Source organism: Pelophylax lessonae (genome assembly GCF_965119305.1).
Source record: "Pelophylax lessonae genome assembly, chromosome: 1".
Classification (NCBI taxonomy): Eukaryota; Metazoa; Chordata; class Amphibia; order Anura; family Ranidae; genus Pelophylax; species Pelophylax lessonae.
Genome location: NC_138768.1, coordinates 101,739,335 through 101,759,070, shown reverse-complemented (window position 1 = coordinate 101,759,070; position 19,736 = coordinate 101,739,335). Strand labels below are relative to the sequence as shown.

General features: G+C 45.2%; 1 protein-coding gene across 1 annotated transcript in view; it reads right to left on the bottom strand.

Moving 5' to 3' along the window:
• The window catches only part of LOC309543547 (uncharacterized protein), a gene marked incomplete at its 3' end in the record, with an annotated part of 142,719 nt that overhangs the window by 12,199 nt on the left and 110,784 nt on the right, over positions 1-19,736 (bottom strand). The window contains exons 6-7 of the mRNA XM_082242968.1: positions 17,142-17,202; positions 12,732-12,879 (exon numbers count right to left, since the gene is read on the bottom strand). Of these exons, the coding sequence (XP_082099094.1) occupies positions 12,732-12,879; positions 17,142-17,202 (209 nt within the window). The remainder of the gene's footprint in view (positions 1-12,731; positions 12,880-17,141; positions 17,203-19,736) is intronic.

The window sequence follows — 19,736 nt, the reverse complement described above, 5'->3', positions numbered from 1 at the left end:
AGTGGTGTATTTAGGTTTTGTGCTGTCCTGGGCCTGACTAAACTTGTGCACCCCCTAATTTAAATATGACCCACCACTTCCAGTAAAGGCCACACCCCTTCCTGTTTATGACCCGTTCTGTCATCTGTAAACCACAGACCACAACCACAGTGTATCAGTGCCCATCAGAGTAGCCTCATCAGTTCCCATAAGTTCAGCCTCATTAGTGCCCATCAGTGCAGCCTTATCAGTGCAGCATATCAGTGTAGCCTCATCAGTGGCCATCAGTGCAGCCCATCAGTGGCCACCAGTGCAGTTGATCAGTGCCCAATAGTGCAGCCTAAGATATTTGGACTTGTGTTTGCTGCCACTGATTGTAATTATAGGAATATTTCACTTATTTGTATAATGACTAGGACATCCATAGTCGTTATACAAATAAGTGCAATAATCAATGGCAGCAAACACAAGTCAAAATATCTTATAAGATTGGAGTAATCTTACTAACCCAGTGACATATTGTGATAGAACATATGAGGAAAGCAGGTCCAAAATATTATTGCCATCATATACAATTAAAAGTCTTAATTTTATATGATGCAATTCAATAGTCTCACTCAAGGACAAGGATGTTTAAAGAAATGAATTTATATTATTGACATGATGTCCGCCATACCTGGCGGAGCATTAGGCGGCAGTGCCACGCTTGTTAGCATTGGGGGCCGTCGGGCCAGTTGTATTAAGTGTGGTTGGCGGCATGCGGTCTGTCCAAATGTCCTCACCCGCCGGTATTATAATACCGGCAGGTAGCAGTGTGACTGCTTTATGTGGGTGCCAGACTGATTTGCCTCCTGGACCCTGCCCTCTTGCCCAATTCGCCCTATGAGACTGGCACTATACTAAAAAGTGTAGCGCAAACTGGTGGGGACCCTTTTCGTGCGGGACCAGTTTTCTTTTTTTTGTGCGGGGTGCAGCTTTTTGCTGCCCCCCTGCAAAGTGCCACCCTAGGCCTGGGCCTTGTCAGCTTAGGCCAAGATACAGCACTGATTGATCGAAAGCACAGATCGCAGTACACAATACATGGAAGCCACAGATCACATTGCACATTACATGGAAGGCACAATCAGTACCTCCCCCCCACCTCAGTCTGTCACAGTGTAGAGAACTCCCCCCTCCCTCCTCACTAAATTCAGACCTCAGCAGCATGGGAGATCTCCACTCTCAGGGGTTCCTGGTGGTTTAGAAGACCTCATTGCCCTGCCCCCGCAACCCACCCCCAGACTGATGACCTGCAGGTCCCGGACTTTGAGAGGATCTGTATGTCAGATCCTATAACAGGAGCCAGGCAGAAAGCATAGACAGGCAGCTGCACAGGTTGAGATATCAAGGTAGACCGCACTCCCTCCATAAAAATTTTTGTTGCTGCACTGCACTCCCATCCCACCCCACCCCACCTTGTCCCAGCCCTGTGTGCCATTACCTTACCCGCCAGGAGCCACTGGGAGCTAGGTAGTAGGAGCCGGAACTGGGGTGGCGGAGCTTGGAGGTGGAGTTTTGCCTGCCTGCCTGCAAAACGTCATCAGTTGCTAGGACGCCGGCGGTCCCAGCAACATATGGCTACAAAAAAGATTAACGCACCGGAAAGAAGCGGTTGGTGCCACTGCTGACAGGACTCATCCCTGGGTGCACACATTGCACTTGTTGTGGAAAATTTCACTGACTGCAGCCTAGTGCCAGAACTTATTCCGGGACTCCAGCACAGATCTTCGGGACCCTGGGACTTACTCTTTCTTTCAATCCCAGGATGGTCCCGCGGAATCCGTGACAATTAGGAGGTATGAACGGTTCCCCCCCGATTTGAAGGATGAGAAGGAGGCCAATTTCCTTACACAGTTAGAACTGGTGGTGAGGCAGGTCAATGTTTCATCATGGGTAAATTTAATTATCCAGATATTGACTGACTGGGCAAATGGAGCCACTCAATCCTCTAGGGCCCTAGCACTTCCCAAATGTCTTGTGGGACAATGTTGTGTGTCAGTTGACGGATGCCAAAACTAAAAACATGGCTCTGTTTGACCTACTAATCACAAACAACCCAGACCTGATAGCAGATCCACAGTAAGGGATAATTTAGGAAACCGCAATCAAATGACAATTATGTTCACTGTAAAACCACATTCAATTTCAAGAGAGCCAACTTTACCAAAATGTGCTCTGTACTGCATGACATTAAATGGGAAGATATTCTAGAAACCAAATACACCAAGGAAAAGTGGGAGTGCTTCAAGAACATTTTAACCACTTCTGGACTGGGCCTTTTTCTGACACTTTTTGTTTACAAGGAAAAATCATTTTTTTTGCTCGAAAATTACTTAGAACCCCTAAACATTATATATTGTTTTTTTAGCAGAGACCCTAGAGAATAAAATGGAGATCATTACAATATTTTTTATCACACCATATTTGCGCAGCAGTCTTACAAACGCATTTTTTGGGGGGAAAATTTTGGATACAAAAATAAGAAAACAGTAAAGTTAGCCCAATTTTTTTTCTATAATGTGAATGATAATGTTGCGCTGAGTAAATAGATACCCAACGTGTCATGGTTCAAAATTGTGCACGCTCGTGGAATGGCGACAAACATTGGTACTTAAAAATTCCCATAGGCGACATTTTAAAAATTTCTACAGGTTACCAGTTTGGAGTTACAGAGGAGGTCTAGGGCTCAAATTATTGCTCTCGCTCGATTGTGGTGATACCTCACGTGTGGTTTGAGCACCGTTTACATATGTGGGCATGACTTGCGTATGCGTTCGCTTCTGCACGTGAGCTAACGGGGACGGGGCACTTTAATGTATTATTTTTTTTTCCTATTTTTTTATCTTTTATTTTATTTATTTTTTTCATTTTTTGATAACTTTTATTACTATTACAAGAATGTAAACATCCCTTGTAATAGAAATAAGCATGACAGGACCTCTTCAATGTGAGATATGGGGTCAAAAACACCACATCTTCACTAAAGAAAAGAAAAAAAAAATGGGCTCTTTAAATCCGTTGCTAGGAAGGGACGTATGACGTTGCTCCGGCCCTCCAAGTCCATAGAATCGAGTGAGGGCCATCTTGCCCTCACTCAACTTCCTGCCTGAGGGGACAGCAGACCGAATCATTTTCCCCACTATCGATGGGTCCGGTAATCTGGGAAAACGACTGGGAAGTGGCAGGAGTCTGGAGGGCACCTCTCCCCCTGCCCATGAGGGTGATCTTGCAGCGAATCCGCCGCTGGGACCACCCTTATGTTAAAGCGGACCGTCCCCAGGTTAAAAAAACACCAGGGTTATGGCAGCTATCTGCTGCCATAACCCTGGTATTTAACGTCAAAGTACCGACGTAAAACTGGAAAGGACAGTCTGTGGTTAAGTAATGGCCAAAGGGTCCTTCTGCTGTCAGTCAAACTCCTGAGGGGAGGGATCAGGGGCAAAGCTCATCGATGCTGTATATGTCTATGGATGCACACAGGCCGGCTCAGAAGCACGCACGCATGGGTGGATGGACAGAAATAAAAATTATTTGGTAGGTAAGTAAGATTTAACCTTTAAACATATTTAATTTGTTTATGTAGTTGGTGTGAAGGTTAGCTTTAACATCCCCAAACTGGAGTTAAAAGGGTGCTTTAAAGGCTTTGAGGGAGCTAATGAAATCTGGAAGTGCCATAAACATATGGAAGGATCTTACATAACAATATATGCTAAACCAATCGCAGTCTGACTTCAAACTAGCCCTAATATTTCCCAAGTGTTAGATACGCCACTGTAATTACCAATATCACATTATATATCTGCATATAATGTATATAATATGTACAGTATCTCACAAAAGTGAGTACACCCCTCACGTTTTTGTAAATATTTTATTGTATCTTTTCCTGTGACAACACTGAAGAAATTACACTTTGTTACAATGTAAAGTAGTGAGTGTACAGCTTGTATAACAGTGTAAATTTGCTGTCCCCTCAAAATAACTCAACACACAGCCATTAATGTCTAAACCGCTAGCAACAAAATGAGCACACCCTTAAGTGAAAATGTCTAAATTGGGCCCAATTAGCCATTTTCCCTCCCCGGTGTCATGTGACTCGTTAGTGTTACAAGGTCTCAGGTTTTAATGGGGAGCAGGGGTGTTAAATTTGGTGGTATTGCTCTCACTCTCTCATACTGGTCACTGGAAGCTCAACATGGTACCTCATGGCAAAGAACTCTCTGAGGATCTGAACAAAAAGAATTGTTGCTCTACATAAAGATTGCCAAGACCCTGAAACTGAGCTGCAGCACGGTGGCCAAGACCATACAGCGGTTTAACAGGACAGGTTCCACTCAGAACAGGCCTCGCCATGGTCGACCAAAGGAGTTAAGTGCACATGCTCAGCATCATATACAGAGGTTGTCTTTGGGAAATAGACATATGAGTGCTAACAGCATTGCTGCAGAGGTTGAAGGGGTGGGTGGTCAGCCTGTCAGTGCTCAGACCATACGCAGCACACTGCATAAAATTGGTCTGCATGGCTGTCATTCCACAAGCCTCTTCTAAATATGATCCACAAGAAAGCCCACAAACAGTTTGCTGAAGACAAGCAGACTAAGGACATGGATTACTAGAACCATGTTCTGTGGTCTGATGAGACCAAGATAAAAGTATTTGATTCAGATGGTGTCAAGCATGTGTGGAGGTAACCAGGTGAGGAGTACTAAGACAAGTGTGTCTTGCCTACAGTCAAGCATGGTGGTGGGAGTGTCAAAGTCTGGGGCTGCATGAGTGCTGCCAGCATTTGGGAGCTACAGTTCATTGAGGGAACCATGAATGCCAACATGTACTGTGACATACTGAAGCAGAGCACGATCCCCGGCCTTCGGAGACTGGGCCTCAGGGCAGTATTCAAACATGATAACGACCCCAAACACACCTCCAAGACGACCACTACCTTGCTAAAGAAGCCGAGGGTAAAGGTGATGGACTGCCCAAGCATGACTCCAGACCTAAACCCTATCGAGCATATCTGGGGTATCCTCAAATGGAAGGTGGAGGAGCGCAATGTCTCTAACATCCACCAGCTCCGTGATGTCATCACAGAGGAGTGGAAGAGGACTCCAGTGGCAACCTGTGAAGCTCTGGTGAACTCATTGCCCAATAGGGTTAAGGCAGTGCTAGAAAATAATGGTGGCCACACAAAATATTGACTCTTTGGGCCCTATTTGGACATTTTCACTTAGGGGTGTACTCACTTTTGTTGCCAGAGGTTTTGACATTAATGGTTGTGTAAACAAAAGACTGAGATAACAATAAATCCAAATAGAATTATCACAATCACCCTGCGCTTAAGGGAGAATTAAAACAAATACTATAAAATAATATGCCAAACAGCATAGATTAGCAGATCTGACATATATAGCTGCTGCTTAATAAAATAAAATAAAATAAACAAAAGAACACATGTGTTATTCCCTTCAATAGTCCATTAAGTGAGAAAGTCCAACACATAAGCAGCGCCTAAAGATCTTGGAGCTGGCTATACCTGGTTCTGTTCTGAGGAGATTGAAAGGCTCTCTGATGTTATATATCTGGGGAGTGAGCAATACCTGAGGGGGTCACGTGGTACGGTGGAAGTCTTTTGATCTTACCTTCACTCCGTGGATTCTCCTTTATTTTGAGGACTTTGCTGATTCACCTTTGTGGATTCTTTAAAGGGTCTTTACAGCGCTGCTTATGTGTTGGACTTTTTCACTTTATGGACTATTGAAGGGAATAACACATGTGTTCTTTTATTAATGGCTGTGTGTTGAGTTATTTTGAGGGGACAGAACATTTACACTGTTATACAAGCTGTACACTCACTACTTTACATTGTAACAAAGTGTCATTTCTTCAGGCTCGGTTTCCACTGCTGCGGTTACAGAGTCGCGCTACTTCTAGAGCGACTCTGTAGTGTTCACTTGTTCGCGGCTTTCAGTGAGACTTGTCCCTCATTATAGAGGGAAGTCGCACTGAAATCGGCCCAAAAGTAGTGCACAAACTACTTTTCAAGTCGCCGCAACTCAAGTCGCGGCAGTGAAAATGGGCCAAATAGAAATGAATGGCTTTTGACTTGATGTCGCAATAGTGGAAACCGAGCCTCAGTGTTGTCACATGAAAAGATATAATAAAATATTTACAAAAATGTGAGGTGTGTACTCACTTTTGTGAGATACTGTATAGCTGCCAAAGGAAAGGCAGTTGTACTGCAGGAAAACATCTTTCTCCTCTTTATCCTATTCTTCTGTTGAAAGATATCAGTTAATGAGCTTATTTAGTCTTACAAGGAATAATAACATAGCTCCCAATTGCCCTGGACTCAGCAGGACTGTCCTGTGACTTCAACTAAATCCCAGTGTAGACAGGTCAGTCTGTACTCCCCACTGCAGGTGGTGCTTGACCAAAGCATGTTTGGCTAGTGTAGTGACAGGATCCCCATCTGGCAGGGACAGTGCTTAGAGGTAGAAGAAGGTTCCAGAGAAGTAGGAACAGTGCAGGCACTATGTCTACCTCTCTTCAGGAAGCCTCCCCTTTGGGTGTAGACTGGCCAGGCCGCATTCCACTCCTCATTGCAGATGCTGTCAGCATCTTTCAAGTCTCCAGACCACTGTCATAGTTTGTAAGTGGCTCCGATTGGTTATGCATACCACTGGGCCAAACTGTTTTGTATTGGAACCTTTCTACAGTATATTGCTATTAACCTCCCTGGCGGTATGATTATGTCAGGAATTATGTACCAAAAGCGGTACAATTTTTTTCATGGAAATTTGGCATTATGTATTATAGGCCTACAATTCTTAGTAATTACTGACTTAAACCTGACCAAAACAAGACTCTAGTAGACATCCCAGATGTGATAAATTTGAAACACAAACGCATGAATTATAATCAAATCAATAATATAATTTTATTATATAATATATAATATATAATAAAATTATATTATTGATTAGATTATAATTCATGCGTTATATATTATATATATATGTGTGTATATATATATATATATATATATATATATATATATATATATATACATACACCTATATACATATACATATATATATATATATATATATATATATATATATATATATATATGCATATATATATATGCATATATATATATATATATATATATATAATATAAAATGTGTTATGTGTTTGTGTTTTGTGCAACGTTTGAATTTTCCTCCCAGTTCCGCTCCCATGCAGCATTGCTGCTGCAGGGAACGGAACTAGGAAGTCATCACACCGACGGAGGAGCGGCGGGACTCTCGGCTGGCAGTCACAGCAATGAGAGATCATCGCTGGATGGCCAGGAGAAGGTAAGAGACACCGCTGCGCTCTCTGCACATCTACCCCGAGCGTGACTCGGGGATACCGATCCTGGACTAAAAAATCCACCCCGAGTCACGCTCGGGGATACCGCCAGGGAGGTTAGCTAAGGTGGAGTCTTGTGTGTTTACTGCCTGCCACACCATGCTGCACCCTGATCACACCAGCATCTTATGGATTTGAGCTGAGTCCAGAAGCCCAGTGCCAGGGCTCCTTGGGCACTTGCCCTGCATCTCTTGCAGTTACCCCAGTGCCATGATTGCCAACTATCCTGTGATGCCAATCTCTTCCTGCCTGTCAAAAGAATACAGGTCAGAGTCAAGGTAAGATTCCCCTAGCCTTCTCTTTAGTTTTGATGTGTATCATGCACAAGAGGAGGAGGAGTCACAGAGGAAGGATGTTCCTCTGCATTGACCCTTTAAGTTCCAGAGGGAGAGAAAATTTCCATGGGTGGAACACACAGACATTTTTTTTGAAGGGGGGGAAGGCAGAAAGTGGTGGAGGATTTATGTTGAGAAGAGTAATTTGGAGGGTGGGGGGGTCAAGATGAATTTGTGTTAGATGGGGGTTTGGTGGGGAGTATTTTTTCTTAGATGGGGGGATTATGCTAGAAGAGGTGAGAAGTTTTGTTCAGAAAACTAATTTGGGAAGAAAAGGGGATATGTACTGGGAAGGGGGAGTTTTTCTTGAGGGGGGGGGGGGGTTAAGCCGGATACACACTATTCAATTCTCTTAAGATTTTTTCCTTTAGATTTACCATAACCATATAATATGAGATCAAACCTAAACACTTTCAATTTGTATGCAATCAGGCAGGCCCTTGCACTACATAGTTGAAGGTAAATCTAAAGAAAATCTAACAACAAAAGTTGTGTAGTGTGCATTCAGCTTTAGAGGGAAGGAGGATTTGTGCTGGGGGAATTAGGAGAGGAAGAGGATTTGGATTGCGAGGGGGATTTGTCCTGGCTGGGGGAAGAGGATTTGTGTTTAACCACTTACCGCCCGCCCGCCGTCATATGACGGCGGGACGGTGCGGCTATTATCCTGGGCGGACGTCATATGACGTGACCCAGTAAATGCACGGCAGGCGCGCGATCGCGGGCGCGCCGCCGTGCACTGCCGGTGTCGGCGTGTCCCCGGGACACAGCTGGTCACCGGCAGGGGGGAAACAGCCAATAGGCATGGCTGTTTCCCACGTGATCGGCTGTGTTCCAATGACACAGCCGATCACAATGGAGGCGGCCGGGAGATGACCGCGCATGCGCGATCGGGAGCGCGCAGCGCGGTCATGTCGGTGGCACTGTGTTCCGTAGGAACACAGCTGTCACCGGCGGTAGTAAACAGTCACTGACAGTGACTGTTTACTAAGTGATCGGCTGTGAATCCATTCACAGCCGATCACAAAATGTAAACACAGAGCAGTAACTGACTGTTACTAGCTCTTCTCTCCTCACACAGTTTCCAGTATGAGGGGAGCAGAGCTAGAAATAGTGAGTTACTGCTCTGTACACATGTAAAAAGTAAAATCACACTAAAATCACAGTAATAAAGGTCCCCACACAGTCCCCAGCCCCCCCCAATGTCACCTGTCACCCAACAGTCACCTCATCAGTGCCCAGAAATTGACACCCATAACGTTCACATGTGAGCGCAGCGATCGCGGGCAAAATCACCGCGATTCTGCCCGCAATCCGGAAATCATTGCAAATTGCGGGACGCCTGTGCGTTGCCCGTGATTTGCAATAGCACCCCAAACGCTGTGCGATGTTGCCGCCATTTCCGCCTGCCAAATCGCAGTAACATCGCGCAAACATCGCATGACGCCCAAAAAAGTACAAGAGTTTCTTTGGGGCGTCATGCATTGTTTGCGTGATGTTACCGCGATTCGGCAGGCGGAAATCGCAGCAACATCGCACAGCGGGCAACGCACAGGCGTCCCGCCATTTGCAATGATTTCTGGATCGCGGGCAGAATCGCAGTGATTCTGCCCGTGATCGCTACGCTCACATGTGAATGTAGCCTAAAGTTCACCGGTCACCAGAGACTGCCATCAGTACCGCCGTGCACCATCGCCCGTCACCTGTCACCCATCAGTGACCATCGCCCCGTCACCTGTCACCCCATCAATCACCGTCACCTGTCACCCCATCAGTCATCGTCATCTGTCACCCCATCAGTCATCGTAACCTGTCACCCCATCAGTCACCGTCACCTGTCACCCCATCAGTCATCGTCACCTGTCACCCCATCAGTCACCGTCATCTGTCACCCTATCAATCATCGTCACTTGACACCCCATCAGTGATCGTCACTTGTCACCCCATCAATCATCGTCACATGTCACCCGGTCAGTGATTGTCATCTGTCACCTCATCAATCATCGTCACCTCATCAATCATCATCACCTGTCACCCCATCAGTCATCGTCACCTGTCACCCCATCAGTCATCGTCACCTGTCACCCCATCAGTCATCGTCACCTGTTTGCCATATACATGCAATCACTTACTGACCGCCTAACGACTATATGCGTCGGCCATTAAAAGCTAAATACTGGGGTTATGGCAGAAGATAGCCCCCATAACCCTGGTATTTTTTGAAACGGCGGGCGGTCGGCTTTCAGATAAGGGTGGTCCCAGTGGCGGATTCGCCGCGGAATTACCCTTACGGTGCAGGGGAAGAGGTGCCCCCCCCCCTCCTGCCGCGTCCCAGACGTTTTCCCAGCTTACCGGACCCGCCGCCAGCGGGGAAAACCATCCGGTCCCGGATCCTCAGAGACAGGAAGTCGAGTGAGGGCAAGATGGCCCTCACTCAACTCTATGGTCTTGGAGGACCGGAGCTACGTCAAAAGATGTTGCCTAGCAACCGGTTTAAAGGGCCGCTTTTTTTTTTTGCTTTTTTTTTTTTCCTCTTTCAACAATTTTTTTTTTTTTTTTTCTTTTTTAGTGTAGTTGTGAGGTGTGAGGTCTTTTTGACCCCAGATCTCACAATAAAGAGGACCTGTCATGCCTATTTCTATTACAAAGGATGTTTACATTCCTTGTAATAGGAATAAAAATTATCAAAACATTTTTTTTTTTTAAACTGTGTAAAAATAAAAAAATAATAAATAAAATAAATAGAAAAAAAAAAAAAAAAAAAAAATTAAAGCGCCCTGTCCCCGTTAGCTCGCGCGCAGAAGCAAACGCATACGCAAGTCCCGCCCACATATGTAAACGGTGTTCAAACCATACATGTGAGGTATCGCCGCGATCGTTAGAGCGAGAGCAATAATTTAAGCCCTAGACCTCTTCTGTAACTCTAAGCTAGTAACCTGCAGAAATTTTTAAAATGTTGCCTATGGGGATTTTTAAGTACCAATGTTTGGCGCCATTCTGTGAGCATGCGCAATTTTGAAGCATGACATGTTGGGTATCTAATTACTCGGCGTAACATTATCGTTCACATTATGGAAAAAAAATTTGCTAAATTTACTGTTTTCTTATTTTTTAGATCAAAAAAGTGATTTTTTTTCAAAAAAATCGCATTTGGAAGACTGCTGCGCAAATATGGTGTGATAAAAAATATTGCAACGATCTCCATTTTATTCTCTAGGGTCTCTGCTAAAAAAAAATATATAATGTTTGGGGGTTCCAAGTAGTTTTCTAGCAAAAAAATGATTTTAGCTTGTAAACACCAAGTGTCAAAAATAGGCCCAGTCTTAAAGTGGATAAATGGACAACTTTGTGTAAAGCGCTACTTGGATGTTAAGCCTATGTATGTGGCCAGGCTGTGAAAAAGTGTTACACATGTGGTATCGCCATACTCAGGAGGAATAGCAGAATGTATTTTGGGGTGCAATTTTTGCTATGTACATGCTATGTGTTAGAAATATTGCATAAATGGACAGCTTTGTGTAAAAAAAAATGTGTTTTCATTTTCTTTCCACATTTTCCAAAAACTTGTGGAAAAAAATGACATATTCAAAAGACTCATTATGCCTCAAAAATTATACGTTGGGGTGTTTGCTTTCCAAAATGGGGTCATTTTATAGGGGTTTCCATTGTCCTGGTGCTCCAGGGCCTTCAAAAGTACGATAGGTTGTCAGGAAATTATATGTGAAATTTGTGCTCCTAGAATGCCGGACGGTGCTGGTTGGATGTTAGGCCTCTGTATGTGGCCAGGCTGTGAAAAAGTCTCACACATGTGGTATCGCCATACTCAGAAGGAGTAGTAGAATGTGTTTTGGGGTGTAGTTGCAAGTATACATGTGCTGTGTGAGAGAAATAACCTGTTAATACGGCAATTTGTAAAAAAAAAAATAAAATTAAAAAAAAATCTTCATTTTGCAAAGCATTGTGGGAAAAAATTACAACTTCAAAAAACTCACCATGCCCCTTATTAAATACCTTGGAATGTCTACTTTCCAAAAAGGGGTCATTTGGGGGGTATTTGTACTTTCCTGACTTTTTAGTGTCTCAAGAAATGAGATAGGCCTTCAGTACATCAGGTGTGATCAAGTGTGATCAATTTTCAATGATTCACACCATAGCTTGTGGACTCTATAACTTTCACAAAGACCAAATAATATACACTTACTTGGGTTATTTTTACCAAAGATAAGTAGCAGTATAAATTTTGGCCAAAATTTGTGAAGAAAAATTACTAATTTGCAAAATTTTATGACAGAAACAAAGAAAAATGCGTTTTTTCACAATATTTTCAGTCTTTTTTTATTTATAGCACAAAAAATAAAAAACCCAGTAGTGATTAAATACCATCAAAAGAAAGCTCTATTTGTGTGAAAAAAAGGACACAATTTTTGAATGGGTACAGTGTTGCATGACTGAGTAATTCTCAGTCAAAGTGTGAGAGCGCTGAAAGCTGAAAATCGGTCTGGGCAGGAAGGGGGTGAAAGTGCACTGTAGGTAAGTGGTTAAAGTGGAATATGGGCTGGATTTGAGCTGGCAGGAGGCATTCGGGGGGGGGGGGGATTTGAGATTTGTTTTGGGAGGGAGGGAGGGAGGATTTAGAGGGGAAGGGGATTTAAATGTTTGCCTAACCATGCTGCCAAAGCCCCTCCCACTGTTCAATGCCCTACGGTATGTGTGCCTCTTTATTACTCTCCATGGGGTGCCCAAAGTGCCTCTATTTTTATTTTTTACAATGCAACCAACAACCTTGGCACTGAGGAAGATTGTCCCCTCCCACCCACCATAGTTTACCCATACCAATTTCTTTTTCTCATATGCATAGTGCACTGTTGGTCACTATTTTCCTGTAGTATCCTTCGTTCTCAAGTTCTAAAGTTGGGAGGTATGCAATAAGCATAAGGTACACAGATTTCCACTGCTTCATGCGAATCTTACCTTCAAAAGTTGAATGTCGTATTGTTTTGTAGATGTGTCATATGACTTGAATTCATAGAGTTTGGCAACTGATATCTCTTGGATCTTTTTGGACTCATTTTTTTTTCTTGAATGAACACCCAGAGTTACTGTTGTTTCTCCTGCTTTCCTAAAAGATAGGAATATATCAGAAACCAAAATGTAGAAGTTTGGAGCCAAATTTACATAAAATCAGGGCTTTTTTTGTCAGAGAATAGGTGCAGGAACTCCCCCTTATCATGTCATCCCTTGTCTCCGCCCCTACCCACCTCAGAGCACCATTTTTCGGTTCCACCCCCTACCCACCTCCCAAGACCACCCCTTTTAGAGAATCCAGAAGCATGTAACATTTGTGGTAGTAAGTAATTTGTATGGAATTTGTTAATAACAACAAAAGCAGTAAAATGGATCCCCTGCAAGGAGTAACAATATTTCCCCCCCCAGCAACAATGGACCATCAGCTACAAATGCCTCCCAGCAACAATCGAACCCCTGCAGCAACAACAGATCTCCCCCACAGCCAGCATTGATAGACTCCCAGCAACAATGGATAGCCTACAACAAAATGCCCACTTTTCTCAGCAAAAATTGACCCCCAGAGGTAACAACAGATATCCCAATAGCCAGCATCAATAGACCCTCCAGCATAATTGCCAACATTTAAATAAAATTTCCAGGGACACTTTGCAGCACAGCTATCAATTACCACACCCACTTCTGGAAGCTCCACCCACTCTGCATAATTAATATCGCCTACTTATCAGATTATAGAGTCTACTCAATATAGAGAGAATTACAGGAAATTAAAAAGGGAATTTCAAACTTAAGGCCACAGTAGCAGAGTTGGAATAAGTCTCCCATTCAGCTGCACTACTTCTGCGTAACATTTATGGGCAGCCTGATTAACAGGCGCTTCTAGGCAGTGCCATCTTAAGAGCATTAAAGGGCCCCGGGCAATGCAGTGCACTGGGGCCCTGCCTACACAATCACCCGCGAGAATAAAAATGTAAATTATCGATAAGGCAATATTTATTGGAACAGCAGTGCAAGGCTAATGACAGCTTCAAAGTTCGGTGGCTGGGTCCGGTGAACACACACGGATGGGAGTCAGACTGGACTGTCCTGTGTGTGCCTGTTCCCGTGGAGGCGGACAGGCATTCCTGCAGTTGTGGGCTCCCCTCCATGGCCCAAGTGGCCTGACAGCAGCGCAGGGCCCACAGTCGCCTGCCACCTGCTAAGTTCGGTGGCGAGATGCACATGGGAATCGGGACTAATGCTTGCTGGGTTGCTGGGCAGGTGGGGCCCCCGGGCAAGTGGGGCCCCCGGGCAACTGCCCAGCGTGCCCATTCTGTAAGATGGCCCTGCTTCTAGGGACAATATAAATTACCTGGGACAGGCTCCTATTTGCAGGGACTGTCCCAGGAAAAAAGGAACAGTTGCCAAGTATGCTCCAGCAGCCAGCAACAATAGACCCCTCCCCTCCCTCATTAGTAGATTCTTCCCAGCAACAACTGACCCCCAGCAACATAAAACCCACCCTCAGCAACAGCAGACCTCCCCTCGCAATAACAACTAGCCCCTCCTATGACAATAGATCCTCCAGCAGCCAGCATCAACAGACCCTGCAGCACAGCCCAGCACTCTTCGCCCTTACATACATTCAGGCCTGGATGTGCCGGAACTGCGTTACCCCACGTTGCTGCTGAGAAAAAACCCTGCATAAAATAGATACAATATTTCCTGTTTGGGAAAGTACTTTTAGATTAAAAATCTTAATCTTGCATTAAATTTATAAGTGTCCTATGTCCTGTACTTTCTGACTGCGTTATTTCAGTCTATTTACGTACTTGTCCTAATTCTCAGCAAAATTCAAGCGGTATTAAATCCAAAAGCAAACATTTATTATATTGTAGCTTACCTGTTCTTAGATATGATGGCTGCATTCATTTTCTTTTTTAGGCTTTCTTCCATTTTCACCTGGTGACCCAGCCTGCAAGTCTGTTGTTTTTCAAAAGCATAGGCTCTCCAGCAGAATGTATTAGATAACATGGATGAGGCAAACATTTAACACTAGCAGGGGTGCTTAAATTGTTTGCTGTAACTGGTCATATAGTGTCAGCTGGATTTTGGTACAAAAGTGAGTACACCCCCCACATTTTTGTAAATATTTTATTATATCTTTTCATGTAACAACACTGAGGAAATTACACTTTGCTACAATGTAAAGTAGTGAGTGTACAGCTTGTATAACAGTGTAAATTTGCTGTCCCCTCAAACTAACTCCACACACAGCCATTAATGTCTAAACCGTTGGAAACAAAGGTGAGTACACCCCTAAGTGAAAATGTCCAAATTGGGCCCAAGTGCCAATATTTTGTGTGGCCACCATTATTTTCCAGCCCTGCCTTAACCCTCTTGGGCAATGAGTTCAGCAGAGCTTCACAGTTTGCCACTGGAGTCCTATTCCACTCCTCCATGATGACATCACAGAGCTGGTTGATGTTAGAGACCTTGCGCTCCTCCAACTTCTGTTTAAGGATGCCCCACAGGTGCTCAATAGGGTTTAGGTCTGGAGACATACTTGGCCACTCCATCACCTTTACCTTCAGCTTCTATGATCTTCAGACCCTATAATCTGATGATAAGTAGGTGGAGATTAATTACGCAGAGGAGGTGGAGCTTCAGGGAAGTGGGTGTGGTAAGTAACTGATAGCTGTGCTGCAAAGTGTCCCTGGACATTTTTTTCAAATGTTGTCAACCATGCATTTGAGGATGCCCCAGAGATGCTCAATAGGGTTTTGGTCTGGAGACATGCTTGGCCAGTCCGTCATCTTTACCTTCTTTAGCAAGGCAGTGGTAATCTTGGAGGTATGTTTGGGGTCATTATCATGTTGGAATGCTGCCCTGCGGCCCAGTCTCCGAAGGGAGGGGATCATGCTCTGCTTCAGTATGTCACAGTACATGTTGGCTTTCACGGTTCCCTCAGTGAACTGTAGCTCCCCATTGCCGGCAGCACTCATGCAGCCCCAGACCATGACACTCCCACCACCTTGCTTGACTGTAGGCAAGACACACTTGTCTTTGTACTCCTCACCTGGTTACCGCCACACAGGCTTGACACCATCTGAACCAAATAAGTTAATCTTGGTCTCATCAGACCACAGGACATGGTTCCAGTAATCCATGTCCTTACTCTGCTTGCCTTTAGCAAACTGTTTGCAAGCTTTCTCGTTCATCATCTTTAGAAGAGGCTTCCTTCTGGGTTGACAGCCATGCAGACCAATTTGATGCAGTGTGTGGCGTATGGTCTGAGCACTGACAGGCTGACCCCCCACCCCTTCAACCTCTGCAGCAATGCTGGCAGCACTCTTACGTCTATTTTCCAAAGACAACCTCTGGATATGATGCTGAGCACGTGTACTCATTTTCTTTGGTCTGCTATAGCGAGGCCTGTTCTGAGTGGAACCTGTCCTGTTAAACCGCTGTATGCAGGGCCATCTTAGTGAATGGGCATGCTGGGCAGTTGACCGGGGGCCCCACTTAACCAGGGGGCCCCACCAGCGACCCAACCCCAGCCAAGCATTAGTCCCGATTCCCGTGTGCATCATACCGCCAAACTTAGCAGGTGGCAGGCACCTGTCGGTCCTGTGCTGCTGTCAGGCCACTTGGGCCATGGAGGGGGAGTCCACAACTGCAAGAATGCCTGTCCGCCTCCACGGGAACAGGCACACACAGGACAGTCGAGTCTAACTGATTGTGTAGGCAGGGCCCCAATGCACTGCATTGCCTGGGGCCCTTTAATGCTCTTAAGATGGCACTGGCTGTATGGTCTTGGCCACCGTGCTGCAGCTCAGTTTCAGGGTCTTGGCAATCTTCTTATAGCCTAGGCCATCTTAATGTAGAGTATCAATTCTTTTTTCAGATCCAGATTCAGATTCAGAGAGTTCTTTGCCATGAAGTGCCATGTTGAACTTCCAGTGACCAGTATGAGAGTGAGAGCGATAACACCAAATTAAACACACCTGCTCCCCATTCACACCTGAGACCTTGTAACACTGACGAGTCACTTGACATTGGGGAGGGAAAATGGCAAATTGGGCCCAATTTGGACATTGTCACTTAGGGGTGTACTCACTTTTGTTGCCAGCGGTTTAGACATTAATGGCTGTGTGTTGAGTTATTTTGAGGGGACAGCAAATTTACACTGTTATACAAGCTGGACACTCACTACTTTACATTGTACCAAAGTGTAATTTCTTCAATGTTGTCACATGAAAATAGATAATAAAATATTTATAAAAATGTGAGGGGTGTTTTGTGAGATACTGTAAATGTGCTAATGCATTTAATGATACCCTCTTACCAGACTGACACTGTTGCTGTCTGCTGTACCTCGTGCTCATTAATCCAGAGTTGTGTCTCACTGGAGGTGTGCTACAGGTCACATCAGCAGCTAGAGTAAAAACAAAGAAAAGAAAACTTTTTTCGGTTTTGGGTTTAATAAAACTTTAAGTGCCGGTTCACATTTGTTCGATGCGGGAAGGCTGCGAATATACAGCGTGTTCCCGCATCGCATTCGCACCCCTGGCAGTTCACACTGCCATATGCGATATGCTGGTGGTGTCAATTGAAAGTTAACGACACCCCCAGATCAGATCGCATATCGCAGTGCAATCTGAAAGTTCGCACAGAATCGGATCGCACTAGTGTGAACCACCATGCGATCCGATTCTGCTGCGGACCAAAAAAAGGGTCCTGTGTGTGTTGAGTGAGATTTCGGTGAAAATTCGGCCATACAAACTGTATGGCTGAATTTGCACCGCACAGAGATCGCATGTAATTTTAGGAGCAGTGCACTCCGAATTACATGCGATCTCTGTGATCGCACAAATGTGAACCGGCACTAAACCCTAAAAGTAAACATTTTTTATATTGCAGCAATTCTTGGATGTTATGGCTGCATTATTTTTCTTTTCTAGGCTTTCAGTCTTTTATTTTCATCTGGTGATCTGGCCAGTTAGTCTGTTATTATGCAACTAAATAAGCTGCCCTACATATGTAGCAGTTGGAGGGTTGAGATAAATCATTTAAAACTGACAGGGGTGCTTACAATGTTTAGCTTTTGTTTAATTATTTTTTTATGTAAACCTTTTCCCCAAAAATAAAAAAGCAACTGCTGCTGTAACTGCTTAGCTGAAGTTTTGCTTTAATTTGTTAGTATATATCAAAATCTTCTAGTGCATTGAACAATCCCCTCCCCCAGACTGACAATGCTGTTGTCCAAAGGTGTCCCCTGTGCTCCTCCTTCCACAGTTTAGGTATTCCAAGGGCCCTTTCACCCGGGCTGTCCGATCAGGTCCGCCTGCCAGTTTTTCAGGCGGACCGGATCGGACCCTCCATTTACCCCTATGAAGCGGCGGATGTCGGCGCTTTCCAATCCGATCCTGTCTTCAAAATTCAGATGGATGGTGGTCCTATTTTCCATCCATCTGGGCGATGGAATCAGATGATGAAAACGGGACAGGCGGTCCATTTTCACCCGATCTCCCTATAGAGGAAATTGGGGCAGTGTCTGTCTCCGCTCTTCACAGTGAGCGCACACGGACCTGTCATCTCCCTGCTCAGCAGGGTCAGCGATCCCCCCGCTGAGCAAACTGAGTCCATCAAAAGGGGGTGCCCATGTGAAAGTGGCCTAAAACAGGAGGTATGTTACAGGCCAGAACATTTTTTTTTGCCTTTTTTCCCCTTTATTTCTCAGTTGCTCCTATATAGAGGGGGTCTATTTATAAAAGAATTGCTTTGTAAATGTCTCATTACTGTGCAAAAATAACAAATAATACCCATAACGTTTGTAATATGTGTATGTACCATCAGTTTCTATTTGTAGGATTTTGTTGGGTGAATGTAACATTCCCTCACGTTCAGGGCCGGTTCACACCATGCCCGCATCAGAATTGCACAGGAATGCGTTGTGCGTTCCTTTGTGACTCCCATAGGGCTCTGTGCGGTACGATTTCAAGCCCATTCATTTTGAATTGGCTATAATTGCCCTGCACCGCGCCAAAAGTAGTGCATGTACTACATTTTAAAACGCTTCATGTGTGTGTGTGTGTGTACATGTGTCTGTGTGTTCATGTGTGTGTGTGTGTGTACATGTGGCTGTTTGTGTGGGTGTGTCTGTATGCAGGGCCGGCCTTAGGTGATCAGGCGCCCTGTGCGAGCTAATCCCGTGGCGCCCCCCCCCCCCGCGCGTATTTTCTTGCACCTTTTTTGCACTTTATTTGACTTTTCTTTTTTATGATCACTAATAACTTAGCCCCCCTTACATCAGAGCCCCCCTTACATCAGAGACCCCCCACACAGAGCCCCCTTTACATCAGAGCCCCCCCACACAGAGCCCCCTTTACATCAGAGACCCCCCACACAAAGCCCCCCCCACACAGAGCCCCCCCTCACATCAGAGACCCCCCACACAAAGCCCCCTTACATCAGACCCCCCCTCCCCACGGAGCCCCCCACAACTGAGAGCCCCCCGCACATCAGAGACCTCCCACACAAAGCCCCCCTAACATCAGAGACCCCCTACACACACACACCCACACAAAGCCCCCCTAACATCAGAGACCCCCTACACACACACACACAAAGCCGCCCTAACATCAGAGACCCCCTACACACACACAAAGCCCCCCTAACATAAGAGACCCTCTACACACACACACACAAAGCCCCCCTCACATCAGAGACCCCCGACACAAAGCCCCCCTCACATCAGAGACCCCCACACAAAGCCCCCCTCACATCAGAGACCCCCCACACAAAGCCCCCTTACATCAGACCCCCCTCCCCACGGAGCCCCCCACATCAGAGAGCCCCCCGCACATCAGAGACCTCCCACACAAAGCCCCCCTAACATCAGAGACCCCCTACACACACACACAAAGCCCCCCTAACATCAGAGACCCGTAACACACACACAAAGCCCCC